The sequence below is a fragment of the Musca autumnalis genome, unplaced genomic scaffold (genome assembly GCF_047663935.1).
Source record: "Musca autumnalis isolate F117 unplaced genomic scaffold, ASM4766393v1 scaffold_2, whole genome shotgun sequence".
NCBI lineage: Eukaryota > Metazoa > Arthropoda > Insecta > Diptera > Muscidae > Musca > Musca autumnalis.
In genome coordinates, this window is record NW_027411755.1 from 126,121,947 (window position 1) to 126,138,872 (window position 16,926).

General features: G+C 36.2%; 1 protein-coding gene across 2 annotated transcripts in view; it reads left to right on the plus strand.

Moving 5' to 3' along the window:
* Positions 1 to 16,926, plus strand: part of LOC141394564 (uncharacterized) — a 523,342-nt gene that overhangs the window by 461,012 nt on the left and 45,404 nt on the right. For both annotated transcript variants that reach the window (XM_073969172.1, XM_073969173.1), the window contains exons 8-9: positions 5,829 to 6,090; positions 15,404 to 15,479. In XM_073969172.1, the coding sequence (XP_073825273.1) occupies positions 5,829 to 6,090; positions 15,404 to 15,479 (338 nt within the window). The remainder of the gene's footprint in view (positions 1 to 5,828; positions 6,091 to 15,403; positions 15,480 to 16,926) is intronic.

A 16,926-nucleotide genomic window follows, 5' to 3' on the forward strand; every position in this document is an offset into this window, starting at 1 on the left:
CCAACACTATTCTTTTTCGTATTTTACAATTGATGTTTTTGGTTGTGTTTACGGGGGAGCCGAAGTTCTTTACTACCTCAAAATTATAGGAACCAACGTCAACAGTTGGCCCGATCTCTATGGATGCACACCATCAACTTGGCCTTCTCTTCGGTTACCGCCAGACCCACTTTAGCAGATTCCCTTTCGACTTTTGCAAAGGTGTCAGTTACTTCCTTTACCGCTCGACCCATGATGTCAATGTCGTCGGCATAAGCAAGTAACATTTGGCTGTTCGTGTATATTGTAACACTTCTTTTGACCTTCTCCAGCAGGATGTTGAAAAGATCACACGACAGGCCGTCTCCTTGTCTAAAACCTCTTTTGGTAATAAGCTCTTCGGAGAGGTTCTTTCCTATTTTAACCGAGAACCGAGTATCAGTTAATGTCATTCTACAAAGCCGAATGAGATTTGCAGGAATACCAAAATCAGACATAGCTTGGAACACCTTTGAACATATAGGGCTGTCGAAGGCTCCTTTATAATCGACGAAAAGATGGAAGGTGTCGATCTGCATTTCTTGGGTCTTTTCCAGCATTTGTCTCAAGGTAAATATATGGTCAATGGTGAATTTGCCCGGTCTAAAGCCGCACTGATTGGGTCCAATAATTTCATTAACCATAGGCTTTAGTCTCTCACAAAATATGGCAGGTACTACATTACATGCAATAGGGAGCTGACTTATGCCCCTATAGTTACAGCACGCAGTCTTATCTCCCTTCCTGTGGACTGGACATAGGATGCTCACGTTCCAGTCGTCGGGTACGAGTGTCGCCTCCGGTTTTGAACAGCTCGGCTGTATAAAATCAGTTGTAAAATACAAAGAAGAGAAGTATTGGCCAACAAATGGTGGTTTGAACTAAGTAAATAATTTAAAACACGTAAGAACGGCGTTAAGTTCGGCCGGGCCGAATTTGTCATACCCCCCATCACGAGTTGTATTGGAGTGAAATGGAACAATTAGTTTCCTTTCGTTTATGAAGAAGACTAAATACCAAATTTCAGTCATTTAAGTGGATTGTTGTGGTCATAACCCTTAAAATACTTAGAACGTACCGTTCTATGGGGGCTATATGAAGGCGTGGACCCAAACCTACAAAATTCTGGGGGAAAGTTTTATACCCACAACGAAGACTAAGTACCAAATTTCAGCCATTTCGGTGTGATAATGAAGCTAAAACCTTCAAAATACCAAACATCGGGTGGTACCGTTCTATGAGGGCTATATTAGAACGCGGACCGATATAGCCCGTTTGCAATATCAAACATCCTAGGAGTATAGCAAATTACAAAGCTCTATCTTAAAAATTGCGAGCTTCATCTTGATTTCAACAGACGGACGGACAGACAGACGGACATGGTTATATCGACTTAGAATTTTACCCTGATCAAGAATATACATGCATACTTTATAGGATCTCCAATGAATATTTCGATGTGTTACAAACGGAATGACAAATTTAACTACATATACCCTCCACATTATCTCTTCGAACAAAATCACAACTTTACAAAACACTGATACCAGCCATGTTAATGCATGGTTCCGAAATATGGGTACTTACGCAAGCTGATAAGGTAGTACTTGGTGTGTTTGAGAGGAAAAATCCCTCAAAGTACTTATGGATCCATCTGCGATGACCTGAATATCGACCTTGTATAAACCCCGAACTGTACCGGTTATACATCATCATCGGAATAGTTAAACTTATCGAGTTACAAAGTTTACATAGGCTAGGCCATGCATGGCAATGAGCTAAAAAGGCGTATACTATATACGGGCCGCATGGCGGTAATCATACGACGTGAAGACTAAGGCTCCGATGGAATAAACAAGTGAAAACGACGTCAAATAACATTATATTCAAAACTGGGAAAGATAAACAACTTATAGGAGTGGAAATCGATTCTTAGTTCGGCTTTTAGTACAAATGTTCGGTAGAGGGTCACCTATTAAAGTAAGTATGTAGGGTCACATTTTGGTATATATATATATATATATATATATATATATATATATATATATATATATAAATTTAATAAATAAATTTAATAAATCATTTAAAGATTTCAGCTAAATTAACCAAACATAATGTCTATGATGGACTTTTAGTGTTAAAAACTTGCAGAAAAATGATGCCAACTCTTGTGGGAATTGTTGTAAAAGAAATAAAAAAGAAAATCCATTAGTAATAACACTGTGCAACAAAATTCAATTTTTTTCAAAATGATGGGAAAAATCGAGTAGATTATGAAAGTAGAGCAAAAAATATGAGACACGTGTATCGGCGTTTTAAAAGTTTTTTAAAAGTTTTAAAAGTTTACGTCGGAAAGTAACCAAAATAGGCGGGGCAAGTTCCGCCCATTTTTAATTTTTTCCAAATATTCGAGTTAAGATATCTTTGAATCCTTGCATTTTAGGTATATAGTGTCTTTGGCAACTTTACAGAGGAGTACGAGGGCAATATTTCAGTTAAAAATTTTAACCCTCATGCGGTTCATCGAAGGGGTCTTTTTTGTCCTTTTTTCGAAAATCTTTCAAAAACTCCTCAAAAATGTGATTGTATCAAATCCAAATATTCTACAAAATTGTTCGCCATAAAATTTTACTATAGGTCTCAGAATACACCAAATCTGTAACTCTTGTCTAATCGCCAGGAATCTCTAAAAATGAAAAACACGTTTTCGGGTTAAAGTAGGACTTCATCTGAGTTTATTCACAATCGTCCCACAAAAAATAATTTTAGAAAGATGATGTCAGAGACAAAAATATTCTTCGTCAAATTTCACTATGGGTCACCAAAGAAATGAAATGTCCATTTACATTTTATAGCATGAAAATATCAGTATCAATTTTGCTGAAAAAACATGAAAATATTTCCCAATTTTTTTGATGAAAAATTTTTCCTTCTTTTTTCGAGTTGGTACATGGAAGTAATATGAAACTTGGTTATAGGTGAAAAGTGTTAAAGGATGAAAAATTTTACACAAAATTTCACTATGAGTTTCAAAATAAACCATATACCTATGTATACTATTTCCTTAAAAAATTAGATTACAAATTTATATATATTAGGATGAAATTATATGTTTTAATTTTGGACTGTTAATTTTACATAATTCCATACTGGATCAAAATCTTGCAAAATCCTTTACTTTTTGGGAATATTGTTAAAGAAAGAAATCTTCCAAATAAAATTTCATTATGAGTCTCTGAATAAAAGAAATCTGTAACCACAACATATAACATTCTTAGCAGCACTTGTTTTTGATATGTAGGTTTTAGGGCCATATTTTCCAATTTTCATACAGATTGTCGTTGTGATTGACAAATATAAATATCTTATTGATGGTTTTTCGTTATAAATTCATACAGAAGATGTTGTGCGTTCAATTTAAACAGCTTTAAAAACATTTGTGGTGAATATATATTTGAAAAATTTAAAAAACCCAGATCGGACCTGCCAAAATTGCGTATTTTTAATACTTTCAACTTAAATAGGATAAGCCATTGGTTACTTATATTGCATGCGAAAGAACATTAGGGGTCTACGGCTATGGTCCAGTAAAAATATAGGTGTCATATGGGCTCTCACATGCACAATTTGGTGTGGTCCAAAAAACTACAATGATGGGGCTAACTCCTACTTTGGTGGCATTTACGGAATTAACACTAGCATTTGACATATGTAAATAGCTGTATCATGAATGACCATAACGAACCCAGTTACGATATAGTCATTTATGTCAATTTCTAAGGTTTATTCCGTAAATGCCACCAAAGTAGGAATTAGCCCCATCATTGTAGATTTTTGGACCACACCAAATTGTGCATGTGAGAGCCCATATGACACCTATATTTTTACTGGACCATAGCCGTAGACCCCTAATGTTCTTTCGCATGCAATATAAGTAACCAATGGCTTATCCTATTTAAGTTGAAAGTATTAAAAATACGCAATTTTGGCAGGTCCGATCTGGGTTTTTTAAATTTTTCAAATATATATTCACCACAAATGTTTTTAAAGCTGTTTAAATTGAACGCACAACATCTTCTGTATGAATTTATAACGAAAAACCATCAATAAGATATTTATATTTGTCAATCACAACGACAATCTGTATGAAAATTGGAAAATATGGCCCTAAAACCTACATATCAAAAACAAGTGCTGCTAAGAATGTTATATGTTGTGGTTACAGATTTCTTTTATTCAGAGACTCATAATGAAATTTTATTTGGAAGATTTCTTTCTTTAACAATATTCCCAAAAAGTAAAGGATTTTGCAAGATTTTGATCCAGTATGGAATTATGTAAAATTAACCGTCCAAAATTAAAACATATAATTTCATCCTAATATATATAAATTTGTAATCTAATTTTTTAAGGAAATAGTATACATAGATATATAGTTTATTTTGAAACTCATAGTGAAATTTTGTGTAGAATTTTTCATCCTTTGACACTTTTCATCTATAACCAAGTTTCATATTACTTCCATGTACCAACTCGAAAAAAGAAGGAAAAATTTTTCATCAAAAAAATTGGGAAATATTTTCATGTTTTTCAGCAAAATTGATACTGCTATTTTCATGCTATAAAATGTAAATAGACATTTCATTTCTTTGGTGACCCATAGTGAAATTTGACGAAGAATATTTTTGTCTCTGACATCATCTCTCTAAAATTATGTTTTGTGGGACAATTTTGAATAAACTCAGATGAAGTCCTACTTTAACCCTAAAACGTGTTTTTCATTTTTAGAGATTCCTGGCGATTAGACAAGAGTTACAGATTTGGTGTATACTGAGACCTATAGTAAAATTTTATGGCGAACAATTTTGTAGAATATTTGGATTTGATACAATCACATTTTTAAGGAGTTTTTGAAAAAAGGACAAAAAAGACCCCTTCGATGAACCGCATGAGGGTTAAAATTTTTAACTGAAATATTGCCCTTGTACTCCTCTGTAAAGTTGCCAAAGACACTATATACCTAAAATGCAAGGATTCAAAGATATCTTAACACGAATATTTGGAAAAAATTAAAAATGGGCGGAACTTGCCCCGCCTATTTTGGTTACTTTCCGACGTAAACTTTTAAAACGCCGATACACGTGTCTCATATTTTTAGCTCTACTTTCATAATCTACTCGATTTTCCACGTCATTTTTTTTTTGTTGTCGCACAGTGTAATTTGTCACATTGCTATACCATAGAGCTGCAATGAATGACGCAGATTAAAATAGAAAATAACCAAAGAACATAAAAAGTGGCAGAGAACAAAAAACTTCGTTTGTTTTTCCTTTTCCACAATTAGCCAATGATTTAACGACATGCATTCATTCACACACACATACATACAATAATCATTATAATGAAAAATACTTAAAAGTAAATGTGCCATTAAATTTCATTCTAACGACAATTATTGATGACTGCTCCGATGCAATTGTAACAATTCGACAATGATAAATTCTAACAATGACAACGACAATAACAGCAACAACAACAATTTGCAAAAAAATGAACCGTAATCATCATTAGTATGCAATAATGTTAATACTTTTGTCACTGGCTCTCACTTATTTGGTGATTGGTGAAAGGTGTCGAGTAGAAGTTTATAAATTCCTATTTCAGTGACAATGACAGGCACCATGTACATACAATACATACATATGTATGTACATGTGTATTTGACATTTGTCATCTCCATCATTCTACTACTGCTACTTTGTAATTAATGGCAATTTTCCCTCTCTCTGTTCCTTTTTTTCTCATTTCAGACAATCATACGTGAAATGAATCGTTTGGGAATGATGGTCGATTTGTCACATGTCTCCACGGGCACAATGCGAGATGCTTTGGAAGTTACCGAGGCACCTGTAATATTTTCCCATTCATCAGCTTATGAGCTGTGTAATTCAAGTCGTAATGTCCAGGATGATATGCTGCAATCGATGGCCAAGAACGGTGGCATCATTATGGTCAACTTTTATTCGAGATTCCTGTCGTGCAGTGAAAATGCTACCGTACACGATGCCGTGGGTAAGTGGGCGAATTAAATACAGATTTTTTGGTTTGAAATTGATTTTATTTTAGTAGCTGTTTTTAATTTTGAAAGTTTTTTGGTTTTTTTATTTACATAAGGCAAGTTAAAAAGTAGTAAGTTCCGGTCGGGTCCAAATTTTTATACCCACCACCATGAAATACTCTGAGCTAAATGGAATTAGTTTTCTTTGTATTCTCTTCAAGGCGTGGAATTTTCGGGTGGTGTAAATTTCTTCGAGAACCCGTAAGGACGCACCTAAAATAGAACCCAACTTGGGCTGTATTTGTGGAACCATCAGCCTATTATCGTGGGAAGTATGGCGAATAGAATTATAGCGTTGTAACAGAGACCCCAAAGACTACCTGTATGAAAGCCTGGACTTAACTTCACATTTGTCCAAGAAGTATATAATGGTGAGATTCCAAATAAAGGGATATTTCGGGACCCATATCAAGGGAAGTATTGACCTCCCCTAAACAAAATGTAATGTTGTAGTCATAGGCATAAGGACTACCAGCCATTAAAATTGCAACACGACCGGAAACGAAGCCTTAAACTTGATTAATGAACAAAAGTATTGAACTTTTGTGGAAGACGTGGCCTAAGGAATGGACCGACACAGTCTATCTTGGAAATTAATCTAAATGAAGTGGTCATTTCTCCCGGTTATTATAGTGTCTGCCAGCCATTTTCGTGCGTCATCATATGATTTTTTCAGGCGTTTTTCTAAGGAAATATGGACATACTCACAAAAAACATTTTATTATTGTAATCAGAATCACAAGAACTACCTTCGGTGAAAATTTCAAAACGATTCTCGAACAGACCTGCAAGGAGTTAGCCGAAATTGACCCCTCTTGAAACTTGATGTAGATCTGGAAGAAATTTTTCCAATTGCAAAATTCTGGTCAAATCTTACACTCAATTCTTACGTTAACGTCGCATCATTATTTTTATTTAGTAGCCTCAGTGTTTTAGGGCTTCTGTCAATGCAGATCGTTTGAATAACTGTTCTCTCAAACACATCAACTGCTGCCATATTACCTTTTTAACTGATGGTATGAATTAATTTCATCTTACAAAACCTTGCGCATATACCGAATTCAGACATGGCTTGAAATACTTTTGCACGTAGAGGACTGTCGAAGGCTATTTTACAATCGACAAAAAGATTGTAAGTGTTGATCGGCATCTCCTCGGTCTTTTCCAGGGTTTGCCAAGAGTTAATTGTATGTTATTGATACTGTCCAATTCTCTCTTCTTGTGGGCGGGACGCTAAATGCTCACGTTCTCATCATCGATTGCGGGTTCATCTCTGACTAACTGCGGCCTTATTATTATTTGTCAGCTGCCTTTACCACATCCTGGCCGGGCAGTATGCAAACAATACGATCTGCGATTGGATGTGTGGTATCTTCGTTGTATTCGTTAGTATTGGATACCAACTGTTTGGGAAAATTATCTTTCCATAACCTCAGCACGCTATTGGTGTCTTTTACCAGATTTACTAGTTCGTCTCGGCTAGCGGCTTCCATCTCAATGTACACATTTTTGTACTTTTATCGTTCTTTTTTGTGTTGGGAGCAGTATATTCCGGAATACCTGCTCCGTAGTCTTTTGGTCCGAGTCGGTACGGAGAAAAGCCCAGGACCAATTTAGATGTGCTCAGTTTGTCACGTCCGCATCCACCACAATCAAACTTCAGTGAGATGCAATAGATGCCACGGAGGTGCAGATAACCAAGCTCAACAACAACTGCAGCTTACAGCGTTGTGATGGTACAACATGCTGAGGAAGGAACACACCAGATTGTCTGGGTCAGAGTGGTATAGCGCTGGCTGAGCAGATTGATAGCTCTACTTTTTGCATTGTAAATTAGAACGCACCTAACAGAATAAGAGGAGAAAGCCGTAGTTCGCCAGACATAAACATTGTGTGGTCTGAAAATTACATCACCTCGTTTTTCTTGGTTCAGACCATCTTCCAATAATCGTTTCCATCAGTAGACCGCTTGACTTCATCATCTCTGAACGCCACACTTTCGTCAATAATGGGAATGAAAATTGGCCAAGTTTCAGAGAGTGAGACCAAATTTCCAAGCAGAGGCAGCGGGACTAGCAAATGAGCGGAATGAGCTTCGTTGATACTGGAAGTTAATAGGTTATTCGGTAAGCACAAGCGAAACAACTGGCTAGATCAGTTGTTATGGAGAAAGGTAAAGTGAAACAGAGAGTTCCCCAAGGTGGGCTGAAATCACCGGAACTGTTTAACTTCTACCTTCACGCTTCATACGGCATTGAAATCTTTACGTATCCGTGAATGTAGGAACAAGGCCTTGAAGTCCCTAGCCAGCAGCTGCACACCAAGCAGACAAAGAAGACAACGCTGTGGCAAGCTATGCGGCGCCAGTGTGATCTGCCAACAGAAGTGCAAAACGATGGAACAATATTCAAAACTGTGAGAATGACACCCTACCTCCTCATTCATCATTGTTGATGTGGTTATCTGTTGTGATTGCTGCTTAATGATGACTAATTTCCGTATTGTGTCTGTACTTACTTCAATGCATTACGTCGGCAGATGTTCCATTCTGGAAAATTATTTTGCCAGAAGTGGGTCCGAGGTAATATCCTTTTAAATTTTTCCATAAAACCGACCAGAAAAATTCTAATACCAGGTGTAGTACCCCGATCTAAGTAGTCGTAAAATATATCTTTGATCCTTATCTTCGGTGGGGCCATAGGCCCAGAAAAGACTGATGTTGAAGAAATTTGCTTGTATTCGAATTGTAGCAAATCTTACATACAGCAGGATGAAACTGGAGACCAGATGTTTTAAGCTCCAACTAACAACAAATCCACAACCAAACTTGTTCCTTAGTGCATCAGGTTTAGGTTTTGTTATGACGTCTTTCCCACTCTATCGTATATTCTGTATGGCAGTAAAATCGGCCTTGTACTTTGCAAGTATATCTGCCAGTGCATAAACTGCATCTTCACTATTAAGAGTCCAAACATTCCAGGTTCAGATTCACAGATGGTGCTTTAAACGTTTGCGGTGCTCTGTCTTTTTTCTTTCTTTGTTTTATTCATATTATGTTGCTTTTTGGAGGATGGATTATTAGCACAAGGCCCAAAACAAGTTTTTATACCCTCCACCATAGTATGGAGGGTATATTAAGTTTGTTTTTCCGTTTGTAACGCATTGAAATACTCATTTGCGACCCTATAAAGTATATATATTCTTGATCAGGGTAAAATTCTGAGTCGATCTGTGCACGTCCGTCCGTCCGTCCGTCCGTCTGTGGTAATCACTCTAGCATCCACAAAAATGGAGATAGAACGCTGAAATTTTGGGAAAATGCGTCTTTTGTTTGCAGGCAGGTCAAGTTCGATGATGGGTTATATCGGTCCACGTTTTGGTATAGCCCCCATATAACGGTACCCCCCGATTTACGGTATTTTGCCCTTGTTAGCTACATTTTCAGACCGATTTAGCTATAATTTGACATTCAGGGTTCTTAAGTGTCAATAAATTTATATAACAAAAGTTGTAGACATAGGTCCACGTTTTGGTATAGCCCCCATATAACAGTGCCCCCCGATTAACGGTATTTTGACGTTTTTAGCTACATTTTCAGGTCGATTAAGCTATATTTTGACCTTTAGGGTTCTTAAGTGTAAATAAACTTATATAAACTTAGCTGATGGCCTATGCTGCTAATGCTATTCTCCCAATTTATCTTATATTAAATATAAGATAAATTCTATAAATAAATAAATAAATAAAACTTATATAACTAGTGGACATAGGTCCATGTTTTGGAATAGCCCCCATATAACTTTACAGCCCGATTTCAGGTATTTTGACTTTTAAATTCACATTTCTAAACCGAATTAGCTATAATTTGATATTTAGGGTTCTTAGTGACCAAAAAACTTATATTGGAAATAATTATGAACGTAGGTCCATGCATTGGTATAGCCCCATACAACGGTACCTCCCGATTTTCGGTATTTTGAGAATTTTACCTACAAGTTTTAACCGAAATATCTGTAATTTGAACATTTGACATTTGAAATTCTTAGTGGTCACCACACCTCTCCACCAAAAATTGTCAAGAAAGGTCGATGTATTGACAAAGCCCCCATATAACGGTACCTCCCGATTTTCAGTAATTTGATGATTTTAGCTACAATACTAAACCGAACTAGCAGTAATTTGACATTTGAAGTTCTTAGTGGTCACAACACCTCTCCATCAAAAATTGTCAACATAGCTCCATGTTCGGATATAGCTCCCATATAACGGTACCTCCCAATTTTCAGTAATTTGGCAATTTTAGCTACAATTTTTAACCGAAATAACTGTAATTTGACATTTGAAGGTTGTAGTGGTCACCACACATCTGCATCAACAATTTTCAACATAGCCCCAATATAACGATACTTCCCGATTTTCGGTACTTTGAGAATTTTACTTAAAATGTTTAACCGAACGTAGGTCCATGTTTTGGTATAGCCCCAAAACAAACCTCCTGATTTTCCGTACCTTAGCTTTATTTTTGGAGGAACCATGGTGTAAGAAAGAAGGTGATACAATAATAGCAACCTATGTCTTCATTTGCTGTCAAAACATATTTTTAATCAAAAATAAATAACAAATATTTCGCTTCTATAAAAAATATCTGTGTACAACATCTTTGTTTAAGCTTCGCGAATAATATTTTAACGTTTTCTTCTAACTTTTGTGGATATTTCGCGCAAAAAAAATTGACAGCAAATGAAGACTACAACCTAACGTCAACTATTGGATCACCTTGTTAAATTCGCCTTGGGAGGAACTTTTTGTAATTTGAAATTTAAAAGCCAACAAAAATTTTGCAACAAAAATTGTTCATTTAAGTTCATATTTTCATATAACCCACATACCTCCGAACTAGCTGTTAATGACATTTGAAGTTCCCAAGTTATGTACCGATTTTCGGTATTTTGAGGATTCTAGCTACAATTTGTAACCGAATTAGGAGTTATTTGACATTAAAGGCTCCCATCAAAAACTGTCAACATAGGTCCATGTTTTATTATAACCTCTATATAACGGTACCTTCCAATTTCTAGCCCACCAAAAATTGTCAACATACATAGTTAGATATAGGTACCATAAAAAAGAGCCTCCCGAATGAAGCATTTTATGTACATTATCTGACATTTTAACGTACCCACTTAAAGTTGGGGACAGGAATGAACACTAATTATTCCATTTTAGTTCGGAATATTTCATGGTGGAGGGTATGAAAAGTTCGGCCCGGCCGAACTTAACGCTTTTTTACTTGTTATCTTTCCTATGGGTGAACGAGCGGCACATGTTAGATTTAGCTCACCACCTTTAACGGGTGTTAAAGGCAACTCCCCTGGTGACACCACGGGAAGGTCAGTGTCCTGGATTTTACCATGTTAAATCTGGTCAGGACCGTTGTTTGTCACTTTCAACCCAACCTCAGGGAATATGGACTTACTCCGAAAAAAAAATTGTTTTGTTGTAATAGGAAAAATAGAAAAAGTTTTAAATTGATCGGAGAAGCGTAATCAATCTGCTCATTCACGTTTCTGATTCCTGGGATTGTACTAAGCAAAAAATTCCACTAAAACAAATGTCTACGGTGAAAAAAGAGCCTTCCGATTTTGAAGTTTTTTATCCACGTTTTTGGATATTTTGACATATAACAGCCAAAGCTTTGAGATTTTCGATCCAACACTAAGCCAAAAATTGTAGCCAAGAGAAAAATTAAAATTACAAATAAGGTGTTTTTTCCTTCCATACAAATCGCCCCGGTCTACTCTTTAGCTTAAAGGCTTAGGGTATAAAAGCTACCATTTCTTTTATTGAACTTGATTTCTATTTAATTTTTCTTCTTTTTATACCCTGCACCATAGATAAAATTCTAAGACGGTCTAGCCATGTCCGTATGTCCGTCTGTTGTAATCACCCTAGCGTTCGCAATAATTGAACTAGAGCGCTATATTTGTGCACCCGAGTGTCTTTTTTCTATAGGCAGGCCAAGCACTTTTTGGCATAGCCCCCATATAACGGTACCTTCCGATTCTCGGTATTTTTGGGCTTTTAGCTACATTTTTTGACTGAACTACCTGTAATTTCACTATTGGGGTTCCCAGTGTTAACAAAATATCTCCACTAAAAACCGTCAACATAGGTCCATTTTGGTATAGCCCCCATATAACAGTACCTCCCGATTTTCGGTATTTTGAAAATTTTAGCTAAATTTTTTTACCGAACTACCTGTAATTTGACAGTTGAGGCTCCTAGTAATAGCGAAACATATCCACCTAAAACTGTCAACATAGGTCCCATATAACGGTACCTCCCGATTTTTGGTATTTTGAGGATTTTAGCTAAAATTTTTCACCGAACTACCTGTAATTTCACTTTTGGAGTTACCAGTGGTTACAAAATATCTCCACTAAAAACTGTCAACATAGATCCATGTTTTGGTATAGCCCCCATATAACGGTGCCTCCCGATTTTCGGTATTTTGAGGATTTTAGCTACAATTTTTACCGAACTACCTGTAATTAGGTATATAAATGGTCTACATAGGTCCATGTTTTGGTCTAGCCCCTATATAACGGTGCCTCCCTATTCGGTGTTTTTGACCGAACTATCTGTAATTCGAAAAACCGTCCACATAGGTCCATGTGTTGGTAGAGCCCCCATATAACAGTATCTCCCGATTTTCGGTTTTTTAGATCTTAGCTACAATTTCTGACCCAACCATCTGCAATTCGACATTTGAGTTTCCCAGTGGTCACAAAACTTCTCCACCAAAAACATAGGTCCAAAATTTTTAGTGACATTTTTTAAATGTAAGTATAGACTTTCCCCTGAAAAAGCAAGTTGCTTCAACAGAAATCAAGTGATTCGAAAGCAGGTCTTAAAGTGAACTTATTCGAAATTTTCTGTGGGAGGTACCCGAAGGAGTGGACAAATATTCAAACCTGATATACTATGGTTGATATATTAGGATGTGTAAAGTAAGGACCAAATCGGTTACTCCCTTCAAGAGTTATTGTGCGCACAATTTTCCCAACATTTTTGAACTTTTGTGGGGGAGGTACCTTAAGGAGTGGACCGATATGGCTTATCTTCGAACTTATACTAAGTTTGGACAAAATATTACGAAGGCCAAATTTTGAACCGAATCGGCAGATCCGTTCAAGAGTTATCTTGCGCTCCAACCTTACACACGGTGTCAAAGAGGGCTAAATAACCCCATATAAGGTTCCCGACCGATTGAATACCTTTTTATACCCTCAGCATTCATGCTAACGAGGGTATATACACTTTCATACGGGCAAAAAGTCCCTCATCATTATTTCGATGAGGCACTTTTAGACGCCAAGTATGTATGGACGAAATCCGTTTCAGACAATTTGGAGTTGATGTAGCCATGTCCGTCCGTCCGTCTGTGTGTCTGTCTGGCTGGCTGGAACGCACGATCACTCTCGAATGGATTAAGTGATTCGGTCCAAAATTTGGCTTTCGTAATATTTTGTCCAAACTTAGTTTAAGTTCGATGATGGGTTATATCGGTCCACTCCTTAAGGTACCTCCCCCACAAAAGTTGAAAAATGTTCGGAAAATTGTGCGCACGATAACTCTTGATAGGATTGACCGATTTGGCCCATACTTTGCACATCGTGAAGTTTCTACCAGACTTAGATGAGGTTCCAATATGGACTCAATCGGTCCACTTCTTCGGGTACGTCCCACACAAAAGTTCGGAAAAGTTCAGTTTAGGACCTGCTCTCGAATCGCTTTGATTTTTGTGGTAACAACTTGTATTAAGATCTGCTTTCGAATCACTTGATTTCTGTTGAAGCAACTTGCTTTTTCAGGGGAAAGTCCATACTTACATTTAACAAATGCCACTAAAATGGTAAGTACGATATCCCTTGAACGGGGCAACCAAATTGTTCCAAACGTTGGAACTCCTAATATTTTGTTCAAATTTAGTTTAACTTCTAAAATGACCGATATCGATCTTCTCCTTATCGTGCCTCCCCAAAAAAGTTCAACAATTGCGTCGATCTGTCCGTAAATGAAAGTTTGAATTCACATCGGCTGAGGGTATATCTCTGTCGGCAAAGCCGACTGATACTTTCTTACTTGTTTATGATTGTTTTACCTTATTTAGGTATCGGTGGTCACAAAATATCTCCGCCTAAAATTGTGTACAGGAAAGAAAATAATTATTCAGTTTTACATTCACTTTGGCAGTTTTGTTGTGATGTGTGTTTACTTTTTATTTGTAAAGTAAGACCCAGCTTAATCACAGATTTGTTGTTTTCAAATTTTAAAAAGTGGGGTTGTTAAAATTGATTAACTTTTTGATTTACTTAATATTCAGTTTTACTTCAGAATATTTTATGGTGGCGGGTATAAAAAGTTCGGCCTGGCAGAACTTAACATTTTTTACTTGTTTATATTTTAATTTTCATAGTACGGCCTTATAATTTTTATTTCTGATTAGCTATTGTGAATACCTAAACTTCCCTTCACCCGGTCTAAGCATTTTATTATATTGTAAAAGTAAAAAAATCTAATTTTATCTATTTTGTTCTACTTTTTTCTCTCTCCTAACATGACTGTGCCAATAATATTCGTCTGCCAATTGGAAATTATTGATGTTGTTGCTGCTGCTATCCTACTGTCTGTAATTCTGTAATTTTGGATTTTTGCTGGAAAATCAATTTTATGGTGATTTGATCTGCTTTTTGTTATTGATGGTGGTGCATTGAACTTTGATTATTCGTTTGTTAATTTAACCAATGTTTGTTGTTGTTGCTACAACTACCGCCATTACCTCTGGAACAACTGCAACTAATACAACAAAAATCAATTTAACAACAACAACACCAACGATTTCAATTGCATTATGCAAATCATCGTCGTATTTTGCTGATTTATCCCAACGCATACTCCAATCAATTTTCTTTTCATTCCCCGTTTGACGATGATGACAACTGTCACAAATGACAACGACGACTACGATGATGATGATGATGCTGCTACTGCCACTGCTACTGATGACTGTCAATTCTATGGTCTTAAATATTCCTGGAATCTTGCCTATATTAATCTTCGTGCGATGCTTGCTGCTTGCTTTCCTGTCTATCTTCATCTTACTGTTATGACCTGTCATATTCCATGCCCTCCTTCCCCAATGATCTCTTGATGGTGGTGGCGATGGTGCGGGTGCTGGTGCTGATGATGGCGACATTTGTACAGCTCATATAAATCACATTAAGCGCGTTGCTGGCATTGATCATGTGGGCCTTGGTGCCGGATACGATGGAATCAATTTGTAAGTAAATGAAATTTATTTTTGTATTATCGCATTACTTTGTACATTGCATCTTTGAATTCCTGGCTGTTATATAGTAGCCAAAGGATGTGGATGTGTGAAACATTGTGAAATGTTGCACAGTGGTGTTTGGAAAAGTATTTAATATAGGTTCAATTATTGTTGCAACAATCTAAGGATAGCAATGGAATATTTATATCCGAACATTTGCTGCATAAATCTGCTTGAAATTCTTTGGATCATTTAAAGAGTTTCTTTCTCGGAACGTGACACTTATTGAGAGGTATTTGATTTGACATAATATTCAAAATGTAAATATTTGAAAATATTTTTTTAATTAAAAAAATCACTGTATCTATTGGGCATTGATGTTGTCCATGCCGTGAACGACCATTCTTCGCCCAAAATAGTAAATAGGGCAAGTGAATGTGAATCCTGGCTAGATGGGATTGTTGAAATCAATTTTTGTTGTTTTTGTTTTTTATTTATTTTTCAATCTTTTTACAATTTAACATTCACTTTTAATCGTTTATAACGAATGAATGAAAGGTTATTGGTGGGCCAGACAACGATGGACGATTTGCAGGCAGGCAACAGTAGCGCAACCAAAATCAAATAAATTCCCTTGATCCTTTTACGCTGCCGTTTGTTGATTGTCTGGCGATGTCTCGTGACGTCTCGTCATTGTTGTTGTCGATATCATTTAATGGCCGGTCATATATATTTTAATTTTAAAACCTAGACAGAAGAGAAACATTTTTCTTGTCCTTCATTCATTTCACAAACCCAAAGGGAATATTTGATTAATTTATGAGAAAAAACAAAAACAACAATAAAAACCTATTTTTATTGGCCAAGCACAAATTGAATCTGGGTAAGAAGAGAAAGTTGTTGCTGCTGTTGTTTCATATTGCAAAAAAATATTCTGTCATTTATGTAATGACTTTTCTGCTCTCTGGGTTAATGATTTTTATTCTATCCCAACAACAATTAATTATTTTTCTTTTATAAATGGCCTTATGGTCGTCGTCCGCCATACATTGATGATTGATGTTAAGCTTCAGGTTCATTGCATTAAAATTTATCATAAACATGGTCATTGAAACCTCTCCTCCACCAATAACAGAAAAACCTGGCACAATTAATCGATTGTCACAAGCCAAATGTTTACACAGAAGGTTATGGTAACTAATCGTTAATATTACCATTTATCTTTTAGGCTATTAAGTGGTTCTCCCACCAGCCCAGGCGAACTTAAATCCAATTAATATTGTAAGAGAATATTTCCATTTTATGTCCTTGCAATTAAATTGTATTTAGTTAAAGGGATCTCATGCTAATTTGAAGTAATAAAATTGTTCAAAGGAGGTGAGACTTGTCACGTAATTTGGAAATAGAGACAAAATAGTTGCTTTTTTCAAAGTCTTTTGAAACCAGCGAAAATTGT